This window comes from Musa acuminata, chromosome BXJ2-8, assembly GCF_036884655.1.
Source record: "Musa acuminata AAA Group cultivar baxijiao chromosome BXJ2-8, Cavendish_Baxijiao_AAA, whole genome shotgun sequence".
Taxonomy (NCBI): domain Eukaryota; kingdom Viridiplantae; phylum Streptophyta; class Magnoliopsida; order Zingiberales; family Musaceae; genus Musa; species Musa acuminata.
The window spans coordinates 48,670,985-48,695,736 of NC_088345.1; the positions used below are offsets into that span (position 1 = coordinate 48,670,985).

At 39.8% G+C, this 24,752-nt stretch overlaps 4 protein-coding genes and 1 long non-coding RNA gene across 6 annotated transcripts; 3 read left to right on the forward strand and 2 right to left on the reverse strand.

Moving 5' to 3' along the window:
* Window positions 1–103: 103 nt before the first annotated feature.
* Window positions 104–9,389, forward strand: LOC135619904 (uncharacterized). 2 transcript variants are annotated; one of them, XR_010489530.1, is made up of 4 exons: window positions 104–473; window positions 4,295–4,328; window positions 4,429–4,514; window positions 7,883–9,389. It is a non-coding gene; the product is annotated as an uncharacterized LOC135619904 (long non-coding RNA). The 2 variants fall into 2 exon arrangements; XR_010489529.1 differs by lacking the exon at window positions 4,295–4,328.
* On the reverse strand, window positions 5,226–6,727 carry LOC135619903 (peroxidase 31-like). The gene has a single exon (XM_065122363.1). The coding sequence runs from the start codon at window positions 6,473–6,475 to the stop codon at window positions 5,384–5,386; it is 1,092 nt and encodes a 363-aa protein (XP_064978435.1). The 5' UTR covers window positions 6,476–6,727; the 3' UTR covers window positions 5,226–5,383.
* Window positions 9,390–11,064: 1,675 nt separating the features above from the next.
* Window positions 11,065–14,826, forward strand: LOC103996237 (LIM domain-containing protein WLIM1). Its single transcript, XM_009417111.3, has 5 exons — window positions 11,065–11,413; window positions 13,633–13,729; window positions 13,801–13,844; window positions 13,916–14,005; window positions 14,389–14,826. Exons 1-5 carry the CDS (start codon window positions 11,273–11,275, stop codon window positions 14,623–14,625), a joined length of 609 nt encoding a protein of 202 aa, XP_009415386.2. The 5' UTR covers window positions 11,065–11,272; the 3' UTR covers window positions 14,626–14,826.
* Window positions 14,827–14,937: 111 nt separating this feature from the next.
* Window positions 14,938–16,672, forward strand: LOC103996235 (protein PLASTID REDOX INSENSITIVE 2, chloroplastic-like). The gene is made up of 3 exons (XM_009417110.3): window positions 14,938–15,321; window positions 15,430–15,528; window positions 16,384–16,672. The coding sequence occupies exons 1-3, from the start codon at window positions 15,106–15,108 to the stop codon at window positions 16,576–16,578; spliced, it is 510 nt and encodes a 169-aa protein (XP_009415385.2). The 5' UTR covers window positions 14,938–15,105; the 3' UTR covers window positions 16,579–16,672.
* Window positions 16,673–18,774: 2,102 nt separating this feature from the next.
* Window positions 18,775–24,011, reverse strand: LOC135619906 (nucleobase-ascorbate transporter 6-like). The gene is made up of 14 exons (XM_065122366.1): window positions 23,377–24,011; window positions 22,794–22,891; window positions 22,514–22,690; window positions 22,330–22,430; window positions 22,161–22,236; window positions 21,943–22,002; window positions 21,614–21,798; window positions 21,404–21,500; window positions 21,231–21,317; window positions 21,084–21,142; window positions 20,887–20,978; window positions 19,499–19,576; window positions 19,252–19,412; window positions 18,775–19,169 (listed from the first exon to the last, which is right to left on the reverse strand). Exons 1-14 carry the CDS (start codon window positions 23,480–23,482, stop codon window positions 18,951–18,953), a joined length of 1,596 nt encoding a protein of 531 aa, XP_064978438.1. The 5' UTR covers window positions 23,483–24,011; the 3' UTR covers window positions 18,775–18,950.
* Between the last annotated feature and the right edge of the window lie 741 nt (window positions 24,012–24,752).

Consider the following 24,752-nt stretch of genomic DNA (forward strand, 5'->3'; position numbering starts at 1 on the left):
TTACTCCAGTTGTGAATTAAACGGGGCCCACTTTTTTTCCAATACATAGAAAGGTAGTTTTGTGGCTTGGGGTGCTCTTAAAGTACAGGATCCCAAGGCCGAGGGGAATGGGCGATCATACCTTCTGCACCCGTTTGGTTTACGTGTGTTCCTTACCTTCAATATGAATCGACAAGGGCCCATAGTCTCCTCAATAGACAGGATGGTAAAGCCTCAGATAGTTACAAACGGGTAGAAAAGTTCCCCTCCCTGATTTGGAGCTACAGAGCGAAAAATCCAGATTTACGGACACATTTGCCTGTCGAGAGAAGTGAGAGTGAGGGAAGAGGAGGAGCCATCTTGGGGATTCGTCTTCCTGTTCGGAGCGGTCGCGATGAGCATCCAAACCGCGTTCCCTCGTGTCGTGTTTCCGAGGCTCACCCCCGCCACCTCGTCACGCCGTCGTCCCCGTCGTCTGATGGTCCGTGCAAAAGGTCCGTTCTTTTGCGGTTTCGTTATGTTGAACGCCTTCATGTGGATGAGTTTTCGCCTCCTTTACTTTCTCCTTGATTCAACCGGTAACTTTCGGGAGCTCAAGGACTACCGTGGAGCAATTGATATGGTCAATGAAGTTGATCCGATCTGTCCAACTTTTGGGGGTGTCGTCACGTTGTAAGAGATGACAAAAGTTTGATTTGGATGAGGGAGAATATCACTAAGGGTAAAAAGATATTTATATCTTGTATTCTGCTTCAATCGGATGACTGAGATATTCTCATCTTATTTTAGTCTATTTCTACAAAAAGACTCATTTGAAGATCAAGTTAGTTTCATTAGTCAAGATCGAAAAATATCCGTAAGAAATTTAAAAGCTCAAGCATAGTTCAGTGAGTCTGAATGAAGACATAATTGAAGAAACTGATTCATGTAAAATTAATTATGTAATAGTCAGGTTTTATGAACAAATATTATTTTTAGATGTCATATTGATATAGCTCGTTAGGTGTTGAGTGGACATTACATGTCGAGTCTCGATTGATCGAGAATAATAATCATAATATTTGCCCTCGTTATGCTTTGTGGTACATGTTTTCGAAGGGGATGTTTTGGTCACATCGACCACATTGGATGATTTTTTTTCTCTTAGGTGAATGCATCTCAAACAAAAATATACTTTGGTAAAGTCAAGTGTTTCGTATGTTGTATTTTGAGCGGACGCATCAAGCGCAAAATAATACTCTAATTGTGTCAAGCACTTTAAATATTTTGTTGTCTTGGATGGACGCATCATGTGTAAAGGGATGACTTGAGTGCATTCGACGCCTTAAATGTTTCGAATGTTTTTTTGTCTTAAATGGATGTTTCATGCATAAAGGGATGCTTTGGCCTATTAATGTTGAGCCCTTTTGATTTTTTTCTATTTTAAAAAAATATATCGTAGGGATGCTTTGGACCTATTCATCGATATTACATGCTTTGGATGCTTTTTTTTATCTAAAGTTCACAAGGGTACATTTTGGTTTGATCGATTGCATCAGATACCTTTGATGTTTCTTAATCCTAGGTAAAAACATTTCATGCATGAGGAGAGGTGGTATTGATAAGAGTCATGCTTTGGCTGGGAGTATACCTCTTGTATATTTGCTCTATCAATATAATCACAAGTAGATACTTGTCATAATGTTAGAGGGCATCACTTCCACAAAGGAGCAGACGAAGTAACTCCAGATTGAGCATAGTGTCGACCTGCCATCTGGCTTGTTGTACGGCCAGCTTTCTATGGACTTGAGCAAGTTGGGTGGATCTGGTCGCGTCAAGTAGTAGTCGACTCAAAGGCATGGCATGAGAAATTCGAATGTGTGGTCTGCTTAAGGTTGATTTAAGATAACTTAGAAGATTAGATCATCTTGAATACTCAATCAACTTGAAAACTAGTTAAAGATATGACTGACCTGAAGATGTTATCTTGAAATATATCATATTTTTAAGGATCTCATCAACATGAGGATATGACAATCTCTAAGGATGTGACCGTCTTGAAAATATTTGAAAGGTGCATCCAACTTCATGACACTTACTTGAGGGTGTGATCATCTTGATGGCGTGATTGACTTAGAGACATAGCTGACTTGAGGGTGCGAGTGTCTTGAGGGTGTGACCATCTTGATCTTGCAGCTAACATGAGGAAGTGATGAACCTCGAGGGTGTGTGCATCTCTTTGACTTTGAAACATATTCCGGACTTGGGCATACATTACCCCTCGAGATAGCTTCTTGAGATGATGGAATGTGGGAATACCACTCAAGCATTCCCTTGTGAATTGATTGAAAAAGCTAAGCACATGAGGGTGTCATAACTAACATACATAGTCATGTGCATCCTGAAGTCACAAACATGTTCCACATGATCCAAGGTCGATTGATGAGGTGAAGATCAAGAGAGGGGTCTCTTCATTGATATGCTCTTGTGGAGTTTCATGGGTTCAATTTTCCTACGATATTTTCTCAGGTCTTCTTTATAGTGTCAATCTGATGTGGTTAATTTTGATCGTTGATTCAACATAAGTTGAACCTAGTTGGCCCATTTTTAGTGTGGTTGCATTTAGAAGGACAAAATTTCAATTGGAATGAGGAAGAATTTCACTTAATGCAAAAAATATATGTACCTAGTATTTTGGATCGTACTTCAATCCCAAGACAAAAAACAATTGTATCACATTTTCGTTTGTACCTATAAAGGGTTATGTTAGAGTACGTCAATCAAGATCCCTCTAATTGTCAAGTCAATTTTGATATGTCAGTCATAGATTAAAAAAATGACCATAGGTAGTCTAAGAGGTTAAGTCCAATTCAGCGAGATTTGATGTAGCATATTTAAGGTGTTACTTGTTATCTCCAAAGTTATCATGGCATGTTCATTAAGGCATTGATTAGACTCCACATGTCAAGTGTTGATTAACAAAAAAATAATGATAATATCGGGAAGAATCGATTGTTTCTATTTGAATCTTTGGTGTGTTCACGATTTAATGACAATGTTCAAAAGCCATAAACTATCTTTCTTCAGGAAGGAACAAGTACAAGTTTGATGAAATGTGCCTAATGATACTTTCACAATCTATCATTTTGATAAGAGGGATTTTGGCATAATTTGGAACAAGAAAAAAAATGCCAGCAGCAAAGCTTGTGGGTTGGACTTTGGATTGGTGTGATTCCGCAGGATGAATGTTTGTCATAAAAGGAATCATTCTGGTGTCACTAATATACATCACGAAAATACCTAAGTATCAAATGTTGATTAGAGCATTGTTGTATGAGTAATATGTCTTAAATTCGAACGTGAGTGTCATGTACGTCATTTTATGTAATAGAAAAAACTTTTTTATTTTTTTTTAAGTACCTAAGGACCAAGTGCAAAGTAGACGCAGCATCTGTGAGAATTCTCATCAAATAATATTATAATTGTCTTTACAATCAGCCTCTTAAATGTTATATTTAGTCAATACATCTTGTCATATAAAATAACATTTAAAATTTTTCAGTAGAGCCATCTGATAACTCTGTTGAAGTCATGAGGAAGTTCTCGGAGCCATGGTTTGCAACATCGTACCATATCGCTCGGTATGGGGCAATACATACCGGTCCGATAGAAGACCAATACGAGCGGTATATCGATTCATCTTAGTACATCGTGTGTTGGTACGCTCAATACAGTTCGGTACAACTAGGTACATACCATACCGACAGCTGATCAGTATGCCGGTACGGTATGGTATTCAGGAACACACTTTTGTGTCGACAAAGGAGTTGTAATGGTTAAATTAGGGCCCTATTTGATAAGAATTAAAGCTGCTCTTATTAATTCAACAATGTGAGAACCATCTTTCACATTGGAAACAAGAAAGTATTCTTTGACTTCTGCATAACTTTATTCTTGAGGAAAATTTACTCTTCAGGATTTATTTTCTTCAGCTACTCATAGATACAACAATATATGAGTTTAATGATTTCTTGTCTTTGCCTCTTGCAATTCAATGATGGACATACATATATGGGGAGTTGTCATTCACTCTGGTGGAAAATAGACTACTGCCGACAATACTGTCTCATTCTCTTTTAACTGATCTAAATTTTCTTGAATTGAACTAATGTAGCAAACACACATTGATTTTTCACTTTTCCTTTATTTTCTCTTTGGCCTCTATTACTTGGATTTTGTCAACTGTTTAAGAACTTTGGAACAAAGAAAAAAAATACAATCATTTTGTTGACCTAAGAAGATTGGTTGTCTTCCTTGGGGGCTTTGTTGATCATAGAGACTCAGTGGGAGCACCTTTTATGCCCTTGCAGGTTAAGTCTTTATTATTATGTTAAATATTGTTATCTTAACATAGGTTTTTGGCCTTCCACACACTTGAAATATTTTTGTTTGGCAAAACTTATGCATCAGGCACTATGATGACAAAGCTGCTGAAGCAGCACAAGGATTCTGGAAGAAACCAGGATAGAAGTAGATCATTAAGTTAACAGTATGAGGTGAGTTTTTTTTTTTTCTTTCTTTTAACAAATGGTATTATATTGATCAAGATATAGTTACAATGTATGTGACAAAAGGGTCAGAAGCAGAAAATAAAAAAGAAGCATATTGAGATCTGCCAGTGTCTGCCAAGGAATGACTATGGGAAGATCTAGACAGATGAGAGATGACAGTGCTTGTAACTCTGAGATTATCTAACAGGGATAAAATATCATAAAACCAGTTCTTCAAAAATCAAGGGATGATGGAGAGTCCTTTGGCGTAGTTGATCACTTCAAACGAGTCGTCTCATCCATAGAGGTGAAAGCTGAAGTCACCTCAAAAATATGTTGATCGTCTCAAAGATAGAATTTCTTCCATGTTCATGTGTGTATATATGTGTTCATCAAGAATATGCAAAAAAAAAAAAAGGTACTTCAAATGGTTGATGGGGAGAATGCAGTCAGTAGAGATGAAAGGATGACAATCTCTCCGAATTGAGCTAAATTTGAGTAGAAATATTATTTTTGTTTATGATAGCTTTTTGTTAGAAATAATAATTTACAATCGAAGGTATTACTTAGTTTAGTTGATAAAGAACAGTGGATATTTTCTTTTAGACATGCTTAGTAGTACCATATCATCATCTCACCAACAAGACCATATCTGATTGACTATCAAATATGACTCTATCTCAATCCAATTCAATGAGGTGAGAGGATCAGATCAAATCCGAATAATTAGGATTATTTTTTGTGATCAATATATATCTCATGAATTAAGGCTCTCACTCTCTTCCTCTTCTCTCCACCCACAGCTCCTCTCAAACCAAATGTTATCAAGCTCGATGATTCAGACGCAATCCACAGTCAAGCCATCAATCAATGATTTAAGTGGTGAGGTTGTTGAACACGTCGCACCGCCGCCGGACCTCGCCCTTGCGTCCCGCCTTCACGCCGAGCACGCTGACCTTCTCCATGGCGCGGCTGAAGTCGTTGAAGAAGGCCGTCTGGTTGGCGGCGTAGAGCTGCACGAAGGGCTTCGTCCGCGGGTCTAACGCCAACGCCTGGTCGGAGGCCAGCAGCCCCAGTCCTCGCAGCAGGTTCTGGTAGTACATGTTGTCGAACTTGCCGGGCGTCATCACGTCGTTGAAAGCCGCGATGGTTGGGTTCTTCACGTAGTTGGCGCACGCCTTTTGCAGCGCCTGCGCGAACCGTGGGCTCATGGCCGGGTCGTGGGCGTCGCGCGCTCCGCCGTTGTAGCCGAAGATGCGCGAGGCGAACTGGCTGCAGTGGGAGAAGCCGACGGTGTGGGCGCCGGAAAGGACGACCAGCTCCTGCACGGTGAAGTGCCTGCGCGCGAAGAGGGAGATGAGCTGGTCCACGGTCATGTTGGGGCCGGGGAGGTTGCCTGTGATGGAGGCGGCGGTGGAGGTGAGGGCATCCTTCCGACCGAGGCGGACGCGGTAGAAAGGCCCGCCGAGCATGAGGACAAGTTCGCGGGTGGCGAGGGCGAGGACGTCCGCGCAGGAGACGACACCGGGGCACTGCAGCTCGAGCGCGGTCTTAGCACGGACGATGGCGTCGAAGCCGTCACCGGGGAGGGAGACGTTGTCGTCGGCGTCGCGCTCCGCGCGGTTGAAGGCGTTGCTCGACACGAGCACGGAGGCGTCGCAGCCTCCGACGAAGCAGTCGTGGAAGAACAAGCGGAGGGCGCCGGCGGCGGTGGTGGGGGTGCTGATCTGCTTGGTTGTTACCACATCCGACACGATCTTCTCGACATTGGGACACGTCTTCTGATAGTACAGGGTGGTGAGCTTGGCGGTGGCAGGGGACGCGAGGAGTAGGACCGCGACCAAGGCCGCGAAACTTGCCACCAGGGGATAGCTGGCCATATCAACGAGGTTGGCGTGAAAGTGCTGCTCCCCCCTGGGTTGGCGTGGGTGGAGGAAGCAGAGAAGGAGAAAGAGAGACAGAGACATTTAGAGCGAGGGAAGGGTGCAATTAGAGGATGGGAAGAGGGAAAGAGGGGGAGAGAGAGAGTGGGAAGGAGAGGAGGAGAAGGAATGAGGGAGAGAGAGGAGCGGTGGGGAGGAGTTTGAGGACGACGACCGGAGCCAAGAAATGTGTTGTATTAATAGGCCGTTTGCGTAGTGATATCTTTCAGATGTGTAGAGCCAAATTGATGCACCCAATTGTTCCGCCGAATTGACCTGTTCGGACCAAATAGAAGAAGACCACCTCATCCTTTTGCTGTCCGGCGGTGATTATATATATATATATATAGTCGATTTGATGGACCCAAGTGTGACCCTGATCGACCTAATGTACTCGGTAGACGAAGACCACCTCTTCCATTTCTACACTCCCGAAGTGGCTTTATGCTACTGCTGTACTTGGTCGTTAATGGAGCACTTCACCCTCGTCTCCTCCTACACTCCAGACACGGCCTTCGCCTTCGCATCCCTTGCGGCGCTCCTTTGACGCAAGGGGGCGGGGGTTGTTCGGTTGCGAGACTTGTCCCAAGGCCGGCGCTAATGTGCTCGATGAAAGGCCGAACTGAAGTGGCGCCGCAGGAGGAGGTGGAGGAGCAAGGAGTTTCCAAGGCTGTCCCAGGCTTAGACGGCGGTCCCATCCTTCCCCGTGAGGGAGGATGTGCCGGCTGGTGCGTTCCTCGAGGCATCGGAGTTTGCAAGCATGCTTACCTAATATCTTGTGAGATTTGACTTCTTCCATAGTGTTGCCAATGATCTATGCGAATCAGGAGTTTATTTGTCGCAATGCAATGTAGTGATTATCTTAAAGTTGAAACTTCTATTATGATCAATTGAGAATGGAAGGACGAAGAAAGTTACATATATGAAGTTGGTGAACATATTAAAATTCGCAATTTGTTATATATAGATGTGGTTGATAGCAGAAACTTTCTATCACAAAGAGAGTTTAAAAGCTGAGATAGATATTAGGGTTTTTTCTCAAACTGGTCCACTCATAAAGGGGCAACATGATGTACACAAACAGCTGTAGAGTCGATGGTAATGGTCCAAGAGATTATGATATGACAATGCTGAGTTTTGTCTGGTATTAGGTGCATCAATTTGTTACATTCTGGAGTGAGATGAAAGAACATGTCAACAAACTCCACATTCCTATACTGTACAAATACTTACAGTTAATCTCTTTTATGTGATTAACATTTTGTCTGAACAATTTCCTTTGGTCATGTTTAAGTTCCAATCGGTTTAAAATTTGCATGTCCATAACATTAATATCTTCTTGTTGTGAGTTATGACAAGAATTCAGTTTATGCTGAACTTACTGTTGCTTTAGCATTGTTTCTTTTCTCTAGTAATTTGGACATTGCACTAATCTGCTTTTTCGGTTTGCAGTATTGTGGAAGGTGGTTAAAAAGTGCTTGTGCAAAGTCCCAAGGGTTCAATTTCTGGGGTCAGTAAATCTTCATTACCTGGAATTAAGTGGTCTTTATCTCAGTACTAATCTGCAGCAGGTGCTAGTTTGAAGATTGAAAGAGAGTCCAGGAAAAAAGAAAACTTGATTAATTTGCCAAAGAACACAGGGCAACCATAGTGTCGATATGTCAGGTGAGTGGACTGGACTTCCTATAGCCTAGACATTCAGAACCAAAGCGATTATGTTGGTTCATGATTACTTTCCTTAGTTCATTGCGAGTTTAGCATCTGTGTGACAAACAGGCTGAATTTGTTTCCTCGGAAAATATAAGTTTGCATTTTTGTATGGAGAAATAAACTAAATAGATCTTTAACAAGTTATGATATACAATTCTTTCATGCTAAAAGACTAAAATACAATCAGGTCAAATCTTTTGCTACATCTTCTGCATTCCCAACCTAAGTTGTTACGTTAAATTAGCTGTAAGCCAGGCTTATGGAATGATTGGAGATCACTAAGGCAATACAGTTAAAATGATTTGCTTGAAGGATATTTAGATTGGACAGTTCATGCTGTCTTGTCCAGGCAGCAGAGGAAGTGGATTTTTCTGGAAATGGGATTAAAGCAGCCAAACCAGAGGCATTTGATGATGCTAGTCAAACAAATACGGGCTGAAAACTCTGAACCTCTCCATAAATGAAGAATTTTTTTTAAAAAAAAATTCAATGTTAATGTTTTTTTCCTAATTATATCTTGCAGGGTGCTGTCTGCCTGGCACTTGGTTTGAAGATTGTTGCTGAAGAAGCACTTGATTGGGGTTCCAATGAGATAAAGATTATGTTCATTTTCCAAAGCACAGCTTCAGTTTGTGAATTTCCTCTAGCAACTAGATCTGTACAATTATAGTACCCTGCAAGTTTGAAGCAGGACAAGATCTGACTGCAAGAAACAAGTTGTGATAAGTTGAATGGACTTCCATTGTTTTCCAAATAGTTCCCTGAGGAGCCACAGTCACTATTGGTGTTTCTGAAGCTCCAGCAATACTAAAGAATACAGCCAGGCTCATTAAACAAATGGGTTTCTGATGTGCCATGGACAATACCATGTGCAAGCTGATTAGCTTTGCCGGAAGGGGAAGTATTAGTAGGACACAGACAAATTGGGATAATGCTGATCCACTAGAGCTGATAACAATTTCTATTTGATTCCAACCTTTGGGGTTAATATGACTTGTAATCTGCTGCAGCATGGATCAATTCCTCCCCATCTAAAGCAGAGGATCTGCAATCTACATCCTGTGTAGAATATCCATTGGAGATCACTTTGGTCTACAATTTATCTGGTAAAAGCATCACCTGAAAAAGATTTGCACACAACTAGTTTTAGTCCAATTGTTGATGACAACTCACATCTTACTTCTTGTAATTTATGTGTTATTGTTCATAAATATATTGGGCTCCACAAAAGAACATCCTTATGAAGATATTTAAGTAGGTCATGGATTCAAAACACATATCTATTCATCTTTATTTCATCTGGTACTTAATTATATTTGTACAATGTTCATTTAATCCTGCGTACACTTGCAGGGAGATAAAAGGGCTTCCAATCACCTTAAGCTTTTGGAATTTCTGGTAATCTAGGAGGGGGAAAAAAATCTAATATTATGATGTTAGAGTTGATAAATATTTTAGGTACTTGGTAGAATATATGTATGTATATATATATATATATATGTATATATATATATATATGTATGTATGTATATATATATATATATGATAAGGGATATTTTGGTCCCCAGATGAGTCACCACCCACGTCATGTCGGGTTTCATACCAAGGCGTTATGCGACAAGACTATCCTGAGAGCTCTGGGCGGTGTCGTTTGACGCTGCTCAAGCATCCCCGAAGACGCCAACTCGTCTGAGAGGCCGTCCCATCCCACAAAGATCAGCGGCCACACCGAATCGAGGCACAATCGATTCTCGCACGATAGTATAAAAACTCCCTAGCCGATATCCGACCAAGAGGAGGAAGAAATAACAAAAAAACACTCTAGTGACTTACTCGTCGGAGGGGCCGAAATCGGGGAACACCCAACGAATGCCATTTTTGTAGGAAGGCAATCACCCCCGAGTGGCAAGCGTCTCAACTTGGCAATCGTCATCCAGTGCATGAGGATGCATTGCCATTCACCCCGAAGTCAGAGGGACGTGACCCATCACAAACGACACTCGAGTTAACATATCGAGGAACGCTAATCAACATCCTCTCGCGAGGGCCCAGTTGATCTTGCCAGCCCAACTAACGCCAACCAATATTTCTTCCTGAGGGTACGACTACCTCATCATCCTACTCACCACATCATTCATATATATATATATATATATATATATATATATATACACTTTTACGATGTTAGAGTTTATAAAAGGTTGCATGATCGAAGAAAAAATTATCAATTTGGAAGAAATCAGGGATCAAAAATGTTATTTATGAACGGTATATATATATATGTATATATATATATATGTATACATGTATACATATATATATATATATATATGTATACATGTATACATATATATATATGTACATATATACATATATACTTTTATGATGTTAGAGTTTATAAAAGGTCATATATATACATATGTATACATATGTATACATATGTATACATATGTATACATACATATGTATACATATGTATACATACATATGTATACATATGTATACATACATATGTATACATATGTATACATACATATGTATACATATGTATACATATGTATGTATACATATGTATATATATATATAGATACTTTTATGATGTTAGAGTTTATAAAAGGTCGCATAATCGAAGAACAAATTATCAATTTGGAAGAAATCAGGGATCAAAAATGTTATTTATGAACGGTAGAGCATGGAGAAGAAAAGTTGGGTGGCGGCCCACGGCGGCGCCGTCCATGCGACGGAAAGACAATCCATGAGCAGTTTCGGCCGAAAGGAATCCCACGGCGGTTTGACGACAACGAAAGGTGTCTTGTCGCGGCTAGGGCGGCGATGGCGTGGCAGATGGCGAGGTCATCGTGGATTTAGTAGAATAATGGCAACAACACTACGTTAAAGCACTGAAAGCAGCAATCACTCACCCATCTTCTCATACGGAGAAGCATGTAAACTTTCGTGTAGCACTTCTTGTTGTGCGTCGCTGAGCTGTAATCCTACCGAAGAAAAGGCCAAGCCCAAATGCACAGGCAGACAAGCCTCTGTGCTGGTGTCTCTTGTCATCGGTACACCGGTACAAGAGAATTCCCTTGCTGTTAGTTCCCACTTCCAGTTGCCGTTGAGAGAGAGAGAGAGATGGCATCGATGTTTGGTGGGACGACGCAGAAGTGCCAGGCGTGCCAGAAGACGGTGTACTTAGTGGACCAGCTTGCCGCCGACGGCAGGATCTACCACAGAGCTTGCTTCCGGTGCCACCACTGCAAAGGAACCCTCAAGGTCATCTCGGTGCTCTTCTGACTGCCATCTTGGATGTGTTCTTTGGTTTCCTTGCTGTTTCTGTTCCTGTGTTGGAACCTCTTTCTTCTCCTTGCGTTCAAAATTGAGTATGTACGATTTGATCTTTGGATATTGGACTTGATCATGCATTCAACAAAATTTTTCTAACCTTTTTCATCTCTGGCTAATAAAGAATTATAAACCCAATTCCTTTTTCTTTTGTTTCCTTGCCTTCAACATATCCTAGCCTTTCCAGTTCCTGTTCCTGTGTTGAAACCTAATCTTTCCTCTGTATGAACAGAATTGTGTATACGTTTCTCGGTTGATCTCTGAAAATATTCTTCTAGTGGAGTTTGACTTGATCATTCATTATCTTCTTCAACAAAATTTTCATTCTTCTCGTGTTTCTTGCTAAGAAAAACAAAATCTTATACCTTTTTGTATTTTTTTCCCCCCCTTCTTCTATGTATTCCTTTGTGTTCTTGTCTTGAACATGTTTTCGTCCTGGTTTTTGTTCCTGTGTTTGAAACCATTTTTCTCGGAGTTATGGGTTTCTCGGTTTAATTCATGGATATATACTAGAGGTATTGGCTTGATCATGTATTATTTTTTTCCATTATCAATATATTCTTCCTTTTTGTATTTCTAGCTGAGGAAATATGAGGAAGAGAGATATCATCTGATGTCTGATCATTTTGATTCTTGCATATCATATGATGGTCATTGAATTAGTCATCTCTTTAAGTGGCTTGGAAAACCTTACTCGTGATCTTTCTCTCTCTCTCTCTCTCTCTCTCTCTCTCTCTCTCTCTCTCTCTCTCTCTCGCTTCTTATTTTTCTTTCTTTCTTTTTTTATGATTTATCCCTGTTCCTCTGTGATTAATGTTGTTAGCTGCTCATAATTATACTGCCTTTTTTGTTTACAAAGAAATTGGGGTCTATTACAAGAATTGAGGATCTCACTCTCTTGTCTAGACATCATGTTATCTTTTCTCTGCTCTGTCATGGAACTCTGTTGCCTTTGTGCATGAATCCTCTACTTTTTCACAACTACTCCGAAAGCTGATAAATTGAGTAAATGATGTCCAAAAATCGCATTCATAGCCCTCATGAATTTTCGACTTTGTTATTCTTTATAAGATCCTCACTTGCCTGAAAAATGATCAGTTAGATTGCTCATTTCTCCTGCATGTTTTTTCTTGATAATAGGAATATGTCAGTTGGTAGTGTCTGATGATTACAATCTTTTTTCTTTTCCTCTCTCTTTCCATAGAAAATGTTACAATAATGAATATGATATTGTTGATGGGGGTTAATTCTAGTTGACTCAACATTCATAGCAAAGAAAAATCATATGCTTTTGTATAAATAAGTCATGTGATGAACACAAAGTATCGTAAACAGATTTAGTTCAAAGCATGAAGAGCATTTCGAGACCCGACTTGGAGGAGACCTATTCTTGATAATCCTCTTTTTTTATTTGACCAAGCCTTCAAGGATTCATTAATCCTTGGATCAAAAAATTAAGCCCCCAATTGCATTGATCTGTACTGAATTTTATGCGACATGATTCATGGATGCTAAAGCTAAATAAGTTCATCAAAGTGTGAATGAAATGGAAACCCTCATCTTTGGAGAAATACACGGCTTCCTAAATCTCTGTTAGCTTGTATAAGGTATTTATAAATCTCCTTAACCAATCCATTACTATGAGCCATGTGAGTACATCAGAGGTGTGGACACTGAGACAAATGCATTTGTAGCTACCATAAGGTACCTTATGAGAGTCTTTCAGAGTGTCATTTGTTAGGCATTTTAGTATTGCCATCTGGTTTCTTTCAGGCTTCCTTATATATCCTTATATGTGGTTTATTGTTCATTGGTGCAAGATGTAAACAGAAGGCTCTTGTTTGTGACTGTATATTAAACTGAATTGTTATTCAATAAGGATGGGCAATAAAGATCAGGTCATCAAACGTAAAGTTTGAGTTCTGTGAAATCAGAGTGTCTCGGTGCTACTTAAGTCTTCTTCCTTTCTTCAACAAGGCCTTAATACTCTAATTTAGGTTAAGTTCTTTGTATTTGACATGTAATACATGCGATGAAATTTTCACTTACTGCATGTCATGACATTGGTTATTCAAGATATGCAGCTTTTGATCTTTTAACCTTGTAATTTTGCATATACCGATTGAATAAATCTTGATTTCATATTGCAGTTCAGCAATTATAGCTCCATTGATGGAGTTCTTTACTGCAAGCCTCACTATGACCAACTCTTCAAAATGACCGGCAGCCTGGATAAAATTTTCGAAGGTATACAACACTCTTTTATATGATACGTTGTCATGTTCATATGCTGAAAAGAAACTCTTTCATTTGTGTAGGTGCTCCGAAATCTTCTAAGATAGACAGATCTATCGGTCAACAGGTAGTATAGCTTTGATACGCTTAAACCAAATCGATCCATCGCAATCTTCTTATTTTTCTCATATGCTGCAGGGCATTGCTAATAACCGGTACTCGACTATTTTTCTCGGGACACAAGACAAATGTGTTGAGTGCAAGAAAACAGTGTATCCAATTGAGAAGGTATGTCTGATGTTCATATTATTCTCCTGAAATATGAAGAGAAATTAGATCTGTTAAATCATGTATTTTTCCTCAGTCTATCAATTTTATCCTTCAACTTGAGCCTTTGTGTTTTATCTATGAGATCTAAATGCATAAGCTTAACAGCAAGAATAAAGTTGACTTCAATCTAGTGTTTGATGTATATCTAACTCATTTTATCGAGAGTCACTATTTGTATGTTGAACTGCAAAGTGCAAAATTTGAGGACTTGGTCAAGAAAGTTCTCATACAAATTTGTCTGATTTGCATGAAATTGTGATGCACATTCAGCAACTGTACTGAATAATTTACAGAATATATTTTAGTAGATCATAAATTTGGCATTATTTTCTTGTGTTCAGGTGGCTGTTGATGGAAACTCATACCACAGGCCCTGCTTCAGGTGCAGCCATGGAGGCTGCACCATTAGCCCATCTAACTTCATCACACATGAGGGAAGACTTTACTGCAAGCACCACCATGCTCAGCTATTTATGACCAAGGGCAATTTCAGCAGCTTCAGCAAGGTTGAAGAGAAGCATGAAGAAGTAACATTGCCTGCTGATAAAGTTCTTGTTGAAGGTGTCCAAGTTGCATAAACCTCTCCAGTGTTCTTCAAGGCCTTGTGCTTCAATTTTTCCCAAGCCACTTACATGATAGTGTGACAACCAGTTGCTAGTACTAAGCTTTGGAAGAAGAACTTTGTCTTTGTTCATATTCTTTTGATGTGTGAGTTGCATAAATCAATGTCTGTTTGAGCTGTATTATGGAGTCATAATAGTTGATGGATAGTTTTTTTATGGAGTCACTGAAGTTACTGAATTGAGCAACAAATGTTTCTTCACATGCAGACTAACTGAAGTATGGAAAGCAGGAGGAGCATATGATTCATGTAGAACAGTGCTAACTTGACCTGAGTTGGATTGGCTAAACATTAAGGTTTAGTTAAGCACATTTCTTAGCTCTTACAGGGATAAAAATGTAATTTTACATTTATTTTAGGGGTCGGGTTGGACTTGTATTTAACTACGACTCGACACGAACCGTACGTAATATGTTGGGTTGTGTATTGGACTCCGATGAGCCTTCGCTCTTCATCTCTTCCCTTCTCTTTCTCCCATCCGCCTGTCGCCTCATCTCGGCCTTCTCCTCCTCCGTTCGCGAGACAACCAATCCTCTCCTTCCCGTCTTCGATCCCCATTCCCCTCAGTACCTCCTCCAGGAGTCCTCCCCGGGCGGCATGGCGGCGGCCTGTCTACGTCTACCCCGACCCGATCCCCGAATTCGCCAAAGCTGTAATTTGTCTTCCCCATTTGTTTACGTTATTATGTGCGGGCTTTTTTATATTCAAAACTGCTTGGTTTTGGGAACAAACGTTTTACGGTTGATTTTTTATTTTGCAGGAGACTCGGAAGTTCGAGGATGACCTTCGGAGGAAGCTTCTCAAGAGTAAGGAAATCTTCGGCGACGACGTGGATACCGTAGTGGAACTCTGTAGGGAGGTTGGTGATCGCGTACTCTTCGTCTTTGATGTTGTGCATTTGGTTGCTTTATCACTCTCGTTGTCAAGATTTGATTTTGAGATCACAAAATTTGGGCCTTTTAAGTGGCTAGTTAAGAGTACTGATAAAACCCGTGGATTGGAAACTAAAGTGATGTCACTTATAGCCATTTAGATGGGCAGTTCATTCAATTAAGAAAGGGTTTATGCATCCTATCCAGCAATTGATCTGTGACACTGGCAGTCTTGGGCTATCATACTTGAGTAGAAAAATCAGTTTTCTTGTACAATTCAACAACGCACCCAATCTGCTAAATTTGTCTTCCTTAGCAATGATCGATCAAACCAGTATAGTGGAAACCATTATGAACTGTTTAGATCAAAATTATATGGGATCTTGGGACTGCAATCAGATATTAATAGTTGGACCAACGTATGTTATTTTCATTAACAATATCAAGTCCATAGATTATAATCAAGATCACGGCACACTAATCAACATATTTGGGATCAATGCCTGTATCCAATTTGCCTGAGTAATAGAATCTCCACAGGAAGGACTTGAAGCAGTCAACGTATTTCTGCCTTTGCTGATCTTGGTATATGAGAGATGGTCATTCCTTGCTATACATGGTTTTATGCTATCAATTTTTTCTTCGCAAAGATCATTGAAGAAGCCCCTTCACACAACCTGGCTTTGTTTTATAGATAAATTAAGATCATCGAAGATGTTCATGTTTTGTCTAATATACAAGTGGCATGTGCATGGCTTTGTTTTATAAGAATGTTTATAGGGATATTAATTTACCTAATTATCAAAATCTTAACAGCATCTTTTTTGTGCCCTTTAATCTAGATATTCAGCAACTTCTTACACAAGGAGTATGGAGGCCCTGGGACATTGTTGGTGGAACCTTTCACTGAGATGTTGCTTGCACTAAAGGAGAAGAAACTTCCTGGGGCTCCTGTAGCGGCAAGGGCAGCTCTCTTGTGGGCACAAAACTATGTCGATCAGGACTGGGAGATCTGGACTTTCCAGCAATCTCAGTAACCATCGCACATTCAGGTGACCTTGACAATGCCAGTGTAATCTTTGACTAGTTTCTAGAACATAGCAATTTTAAGAATTAAAAGTATTGAATCAACTATGAGTTTCCACATGCCATGATTCTGCATCTCTATTGTCTTGTTTTCTTTCTAATAAGGTCATATTTAGTCTCATATTGGTTTTGTTCCACATTGATCAAAGAGTTGGAGAATCATGCTATATAAAGAGCCAAAGAGGACTTCTCTTCTCTCATAGAGGCTCCTCAAAATGCAATTTCATGTTCCATAAGTTCCTGGTCATTTATTTTTGTTTCTGAATATTGATTATTGCATCATTATAAGGAGACTCTCTTGACTTTTCTTCTATTCATAACCAGCAACATACTACCATGTCATTCCCTAGATGATTCTCGAACTCTTTCAAGATTTATCTTTTTTCTGCTGTGATTACTGATATTATCTAGATTACTGCACAGAGACTTCTCTAGAATTTTGTTTCTTTCATATCCCCCAGATGCCTACCATCTGAATACCTCCATCATTCTTTCAGTTACTGGGTGATTAGCTGCACGAGTGACTCCTTAGAGAAGTAGGTTGGGGGTTTTAGCTTGGTTCAGGGAAGTCTACTTGTAGTATTTTTTTCTGTCTCACCCGATGGATTTCTCAAGAGATCAGTGTCTTATCGAAACTTGCTATTGGCTACCCCTTCTTGTCGTTGACGATCCTTTACTGAAGCTTGCTATTGAAGTTTGAGCGCAACTTGGTCAAATGTCAAAGTTTTTTTTTTTCTTTTAATCGTCAAACCCGAATTGTCATTTTGGAACCAATGATTCCAGTTTCATAAAACTTGGAATCAAAACCAAATCACCCTCCCTCCGAGGTGTCGTGTCACCACTTTTGCTGCATCCGACTCTCTCTCTCTCTCTCTCTCTCTCTCTCAATAGAACAACTAGCAAAGATGAAGTGGTCATCAAACAGCAACGTGTTGCTGGTGATTACACTAAACCTTGTATTTTCCCATGTCAGTTTTATACATCAGAATGAGAACTACATTCTGATCAAGCTTGGGTTCAGTTTTGGTTGATTCTACATCTTACATCCACTACTAAATCTAATGCCACTGAATCAAGAGATTCAAGTCCTCAAAAACTTGCTTCTCATTAAGGGACATGAATCAACCTTGAACTCTAGTGTCTCTCAGCTGGTTATCAGCGGAGATGCAGTAGTTTACTGTGTCTGCAGAAGTGCTCCTGGGCAAAGTAACAACAGCAAAGAATCCAAAGAGTGCATGTGAGCATGAGAAGTGGGCACACTTGGGCAGATCTGATGATTACACCAATATGATCTGCTTTCTTAGACTAACTGCAACACAAATACAAAACTGTGTCAGGTTTCAGATATGGCTTTCTTGTGATCGACCCATGAGACCTTCGTAATGTCTACCCACAACATTCTTTCCCCCGTCACTCTTTGACCAACAGAAAAGATAATGACTTCAGGCCTCCATAATGCATTGATTTCTGTAAGTAGTGGTACTCTCTGTGCACCTAAAGCTCCATCACTGCGGGCTTGCAGCTGCCACCACAAAGATCTCAAGTGCAAAAGTTGGATTCTTGAATACAAAAGGGTATCTAAATAAATTGAAGAAACATTTTATAACTGTCTCTGTTTACAAGAATAAGACTGGGGAACTAAATATGCAATTTGACTTGTCACATGATTCAGTGGTTGGACCACAGACAAATGATACCTCTCACTGTTCTGGTTGCTAGATCATATCATAGGATTCAATCCACATGCTGACTTGTGAAATGACAGAGAATTAAAAGAAACACAATTGCAAGCAGGAATAAACATATAGATTAACTTGTCAGCCTTTCAAATCAGTAGTTCCTTGAGCAGACCAATCTCCAAAGGCTATTTTAGCTGAAGACCAAAACCAGGTCTTCAGCCTTCAGCTGCAGCAAAAACAAAGTTCATCTGGTTGACAGCATGGTCAACCCTAAAGCAGTCAAAAGAACCACTATCTTGGTCAGCATTCTTTTTTTCCTAACTTGACTTGGATTTGTCATCACATGCAAATTATATTAATATTATGAGCTGAAATTGTTCAACCAACAAAACATATTCAGAATTTAGAGCCAACATGAAAAATAAGGTAGCAACATCTAGCACATATGGATCTGTGTTTACTCTGACATATACAAATTAAACATATATTAAAGGTAAATTTTAACAGGCAAATCCTCAAGGATACATTTATATCATAAGTTTTCCCCTGGACCAAAACAAAGAGAGATCCACTAGAACATGACCCAAAACCTCTCCAAAAGGACAATATGTGATGTATCGCGAACAATTGTTAGTCCATGAAGCTCACACTGATGGAAAGAACTTATTGAGATTACAAGGCAATGAGTAGAATTCCTCACTTCTAGTGTCGCCCATGAAGGATCGGAACTTGTGCCACCAATGAAAACCTCTGTCTTTCCTTACAGCACTGTCATGGCGATGGAGGGTATTGTCCAGGAGAAATGCCACAAAGCCCGCCACAAATGGCTTCGAAGAGAATATCACATTAATGATATCGTTGAACTAGAGAAAAGGAAGGATCATCAGTATACTGGCTACCAGACAAACTAAAGTACGGGAGTGCTAGATGTGGTTTTTAACGTACCCATCTTGCTCCAGTGTGGACCGGACCATAACCAGCAACAGAAGTGTATTCGTTGAAGTACTGTGGAACCGACAAACCCATGAAAACAGAGAATCCTAAGATGAATTTAGTTCGGAAGCTGTTAAGATTGCAGAACTGAAGGAAACTAAGACCTGCAGCACCTGTCAATATATTACACAGTGAATCCAATAATCATCAAAAGTTATCACTAATGGGGATGGCAAGATGTTTAGTACATTGTACTTACCAACATATGCAAAGAAAAGACAGTAAAGAGCTGCAAAAATTGGTGCAGGAATGGATGCAAAAACTGCTCCAAATTTCCCTACCACAAAGACACATGATTAGCTCAGTCGACAGAAGAAAAACAGTCAAATCAGTAATTGAAGACACTTAAACTGAACCGAATTCCCACATTATGTCATCCCTGATCATGCTTCATTAAAATGCATAACTTAATTTCTGCTACCATTTTGAAAGGGAAACTTAAGAAAACAAAACATAGGTTCAGTACAAATTACTTATGTTGCAAACAAAACTAGAAATGTGGAGACAGTTTAAATATAAAAAGTTGTATTACATGTATTCTATGCTGTAAAATTTCACTCAAGGATACCGATTTGATGTAGTAACATGACAGACACCTGGTGAACAGGTATGAATCATGTACCACACTTTGCAAAGCATGGCTATACATGCCAAGGATTAATAATGTTATCTTGGCACAACGAGAAAAGTGAAAGTTCCAATATTTAACAGTTCAAAAGAAAAAGAGAACTCTTATACACCTGTTGCAAGTCTCTAAGGCAACTGACTAGTGCTGCAATACTCGGAGCTTATCAGTGGCTAAAAGAAGCAGCAAATATAGTTGGTAGGGCATTGAGCGAGCTAGAGAGAGAGAGAGAGGATTTGGCCAACAATGCCTATTTGTGGAGGAAGAGAGGAGAGAGAATTGTCAGAGCAAAAGGACATCACAGAGAGGAGGGATTCGAGGGAGATGTGAGACTACCTTACCACACCCCACAAAGAAGATGGCATCATTACTAACTGAAAGCCCAAAGAGTTGATGTTTTGGTCGACATGAAACAAAAATAGGCCAAGAGGAGGTCCGCAGCTTGTGTTGATAGATAAGAAAGGTACACATAGAAAAGGTGTAGATTAATATCAAAGTAGTCTAACAATATTAAAGAATAAAGATGAGGATTAAACAATGACAATTGCTAAAGGTAGACACTATGTTTAGATTGACCAAAAGTATATCCTTTAATACCTATTGCGATGCTTCATCCTACTAAGACATTAATGGTTAAAAGATGTTAGATTTTCTTTTGGATGGCTGGAATGAGTAAAAAGGCCGGGGTACTGATAGATCTTAGTCTACATACCTGGTCCATTTTGGGGAATTTTATTACCAATGTAATTGATTAGGCAACTGACCAAATTCTAAAATGGTTCAAATTATTATCATTGATGTGAATTCATTAGCCGCTATGAGCCTAACATTTATGAACTTTGGTACACATGCAAGACAACATCATCATCTAACTACCATTATGAGTGAATTATTTGTAGAAGCAAATTTATTTAGAGTGAACACCATTGCAGATAGAAACATCACAAATATGAACAATTTACCAAGAATGGAAAAGAAAATCATGAATCCTGCAGATATTTGCACAACCCTCCGACTGCCGACCCGTGTCAATGCCAGCAAACCAGCATTTTCACTGCAGAATTGTGATGAGTTTCAGATTTTTTTTAGACAAAGAAAAGAGATTTCTCAACTGCCATGAAAGCATGCGAGAAAGCTGAATGCCTGAAATAATCCTTACACTGATACTGATGAACCATTTGCAGTTCCAAATAATCCATCCAACAAGATACCGATACCCTAAATAGTAAAATGTGTTATAAATTTCAGAAAACAAGATAGATCGAAGTTCATGTTACTGCATCACAAACAGAGATGATATTCTCACCTGCCAACCAATGCCTCGACTGAGAACTGAAGGAGGAACTGGTGTTGCACTTGCATACCTTGCGACAGCCATAAAAGTACCAGTGGACTGCATAAGCACAGACATAAGAAAAATCGATCAGCCAACTCCACAGCTTTAAAGAATTTTCCAGTAAGATAGAGTTGTGTGCCAACCTCTACAAGGGCCACAAATGAAGCTGCCATCATTGCAAAAGCCTCACCAGCATCGAAAGTTGGTGCTCCCCATTGAAATGGATATGGGACTCTTATCCTATGCATGGAAATAAAATTACAGTCCACTAATGATACAACTCCAGCTACTCCAGGACAACTTCAGTCCAAGTATCAGGTTAAAACTAAAGAAAGAAGGAAATGAAGACTTACCAAGGAGCACCACCAACAAGACCAGAACGATCAGTACGGCAATGCAGTTGTGTCTTTGGCGGGGAATGTCTATATGCCCCACCAACTGTGAGCAAGTATGCATATAGCCATACAATCACAATTGAAAATATGACAGCAAATCTGTCAAAGACATGCCTCTCTGAATGCATAGCGTGAGGAAGATACTGAGGACATAGATAAAAGCAAGCAATCATGATTCTTTTAATTAAAGAACAGTGCATGATATGCATACATTAGTGCAAAGTAGTCGAATGGAAATATGCATTATCATGTGCATTAGTTACATTGCATTCTTCAGACTGAGTTACCTGTGAGAATATCACTAACAGAACAATCACCGGCAGGCCAATCTCGACACATTTGGCAACCTGCATAGCCATGAAAGGTTAGGTCCACTGTCAAGAGCGACGATAGAGCATTCACTGGAAGTAACCAAAAGCACATAAGAAAATACCAATTATCCCAAGATAGCTCACTAATGCAGTATAAATATAATATCATAATCTCCAGCAGAGTAAATCCTTACCCCCGGAAAACCAAGCTCATAGAGCCCAAACCCAGCTAGTGCGACCAGAGGAACCGCCGACAGTGGACTTAAAAATCTAAAAATCAAAAACAAAAGAAAAGAGCAAAAAGAAAAAACACTTAGAATAAAGTCATATGGTATCAGAGGGAAATAACATTAGTACACTGACCTTGTTACATTGCGCCAAAGCCCGCTGAAGCCAATAATAATTTGAAGTGTCGAAGCCACAATTAGTGCACCCTGGGTTCCACGCATGATACGCAGGAATTTCTGCATAGAAACAACACAAAATCATCAACTTTTTGCAGAATGATGAAAAAGAGGTGCCAATCCAACCAATATCTTGTAGCAACCTCATGAGGATCCACGATATCATTGTAACGCCCCGCTAAGATTATAGATATGGTAGGCATGACAAAGGTGTATGACCCTCCCATCACAGCCGGCAAGCGAGTTCCGAAGAACGTTTGGAAAAGAGTGTTAATACCAGCCACAAACAGCGATGTCTGGATTACCCTTGCTTTCTCATCCTAGATTTTGACAAATACAAGATCACATAAGGCATCCACCGTAAGAAGAACCTAAAGAACTGCATAATCGAACTTTATTTTGTGCGTCTGTGTGAATTCTCACATTTCCTCCACCCATCTGGGGAACAAGTGCTGTGGGGATGATAACAGTAGTTCCCAGCATAACCAGGTAATGTTGGAAACCAAGAAGAATCGCTTCAGCTGCATCAAAAAAACCAAAGCTAACATCAGGTTATCATTCTAACATTAGATCATGGTGTTAAAATAAAGAAAAGGAAGATCATTGACCAAGAATCAAACCAGGAAACAACGGAGCACAGATATGGGCACATAAAGCTTTCATGGTAGAACTCCAAAACTGTATTTTAGTATCATCCGGATGAAAACTTAGAAGAACAAAAGTATTTTTTTTTTTGAATTTTAAATGGAGCAAAAAAGGGGAATCAATTAAGTCTTTTTTTTTTCCCTTTTTGCAAGACAATTTACACACTCCACCAACAAAAATTGTGGAAAATTCAGAGAAGCCAAAGTAAAAAACAGAAAAGAAGTGTGCGGAACAGAAATTGCTACAAGAATTTACAAAAATGTTCGACAAGCACCAAAGCTGCAACTAAAATCCATCAAACCGAAGGGGAGTCAATAGCACCCAATGAACAGGAAAACGAGACGGAAAACGAAAAACTTACGCCAAGGAGGAGGACTGGTAATGCAGAAGGAAACATTGGGCAGTTGGTCCTTCACCGGATGTGGCACTAACTCGTCCTGCTTCGGCGGCGGCGCTGCTCCGGCCATATCTGACTTCTTCTCCTAAGTGCTCCTCACAAACCCACTTCGAGAACACTAGAAATCGCCAGAAAACCTCACTCCCCCTGCGCACACTCCCCTCGCCCCTAAAAAAGGCAACTTTTCTCCGAGATGTGAAGGGAAACTTCAATATTTGAAGGACTTACGCGTCAAAATCCAATCTTTCACCAACCAAAACGCCAAAATAGCAGTCGCAATCCCACCAGAAGATCCTTCAAGAAAAAGTAAAGGAAGAAGAATACGCAGCCACCCTCCTCAACTGGAGCAGAAGATAGGGAAAAAGCAGTGAGGAGGCGTCCCCCGGATGACTTAAAAAAGTATCACGAACTCAACAAAATGACTCCTTGCTCTCTCCCTCTCTGTCTCTCGTCTGTGCTCAGAGGAATCTTCTGCAAACTCACCACCGCCCCCGCGGTTTATCTCTACAGGTCTTCTTGCTCAAGAAAACATTGCCACGTCTCTACACCCTCCACTTCGAGGAATGAACGGAAGAGGCCAAAAGGATATGCAATCCAACCAGGTGATAATATTAAAAAAAAGAGAGAGAGAGAGAGAGAGAGAGAACAACCGGAGGAGAAGATTATAGAATATCACCCTTCCAAGTTCTCTACCCTTCGCCACACTCATCCCAAGCCTTCCACAGGAACCACTGTGTTGTGTAGGTACCACCGCAAACAGTCTAAAGGTTGGATTTTTGCCAGAGTTCAATAACCACTTCAATGTGTGACTGAACCATTTGTACTTGCACTGTAATGACCAACTACTCTGCAAACTCCACCTTCAAAGCATTAGAAACATGACAAGCCTCCTTTTTCTGTTCACAATGAGCTTGAAATTTTCCATTGTGTGATGTTATAATAGATGGATCCACATGCAAATGTCTGATGTTATGATCAGGTGTAACTACAACTACATGCATATGTTTAATGTTTCAGGAATGTTCTTTCCCATGTCTGATGAGCTTCAAACTCCTTATTGTGTGGTATTATAACATATGGGCACACATGCAAATGTCCAATGTTGTAATGAATGTGAGCACATTGGGCATGAATGGATTTTACTTTGACAGGGATTAATATGACATGCACTGTCCCAGCAAAATTAAAGCCAAACAGATGATAGAGTTGCATGCTAATTTGTTATATGTACTTAAAGATGATATTTTGCATATGATATCTATCCTTATGAAGTTTGAAAATAGTTCATTGTTCCACTATAAATTGTGATGATATAGTATGTAACCAAAATATTCTTTATG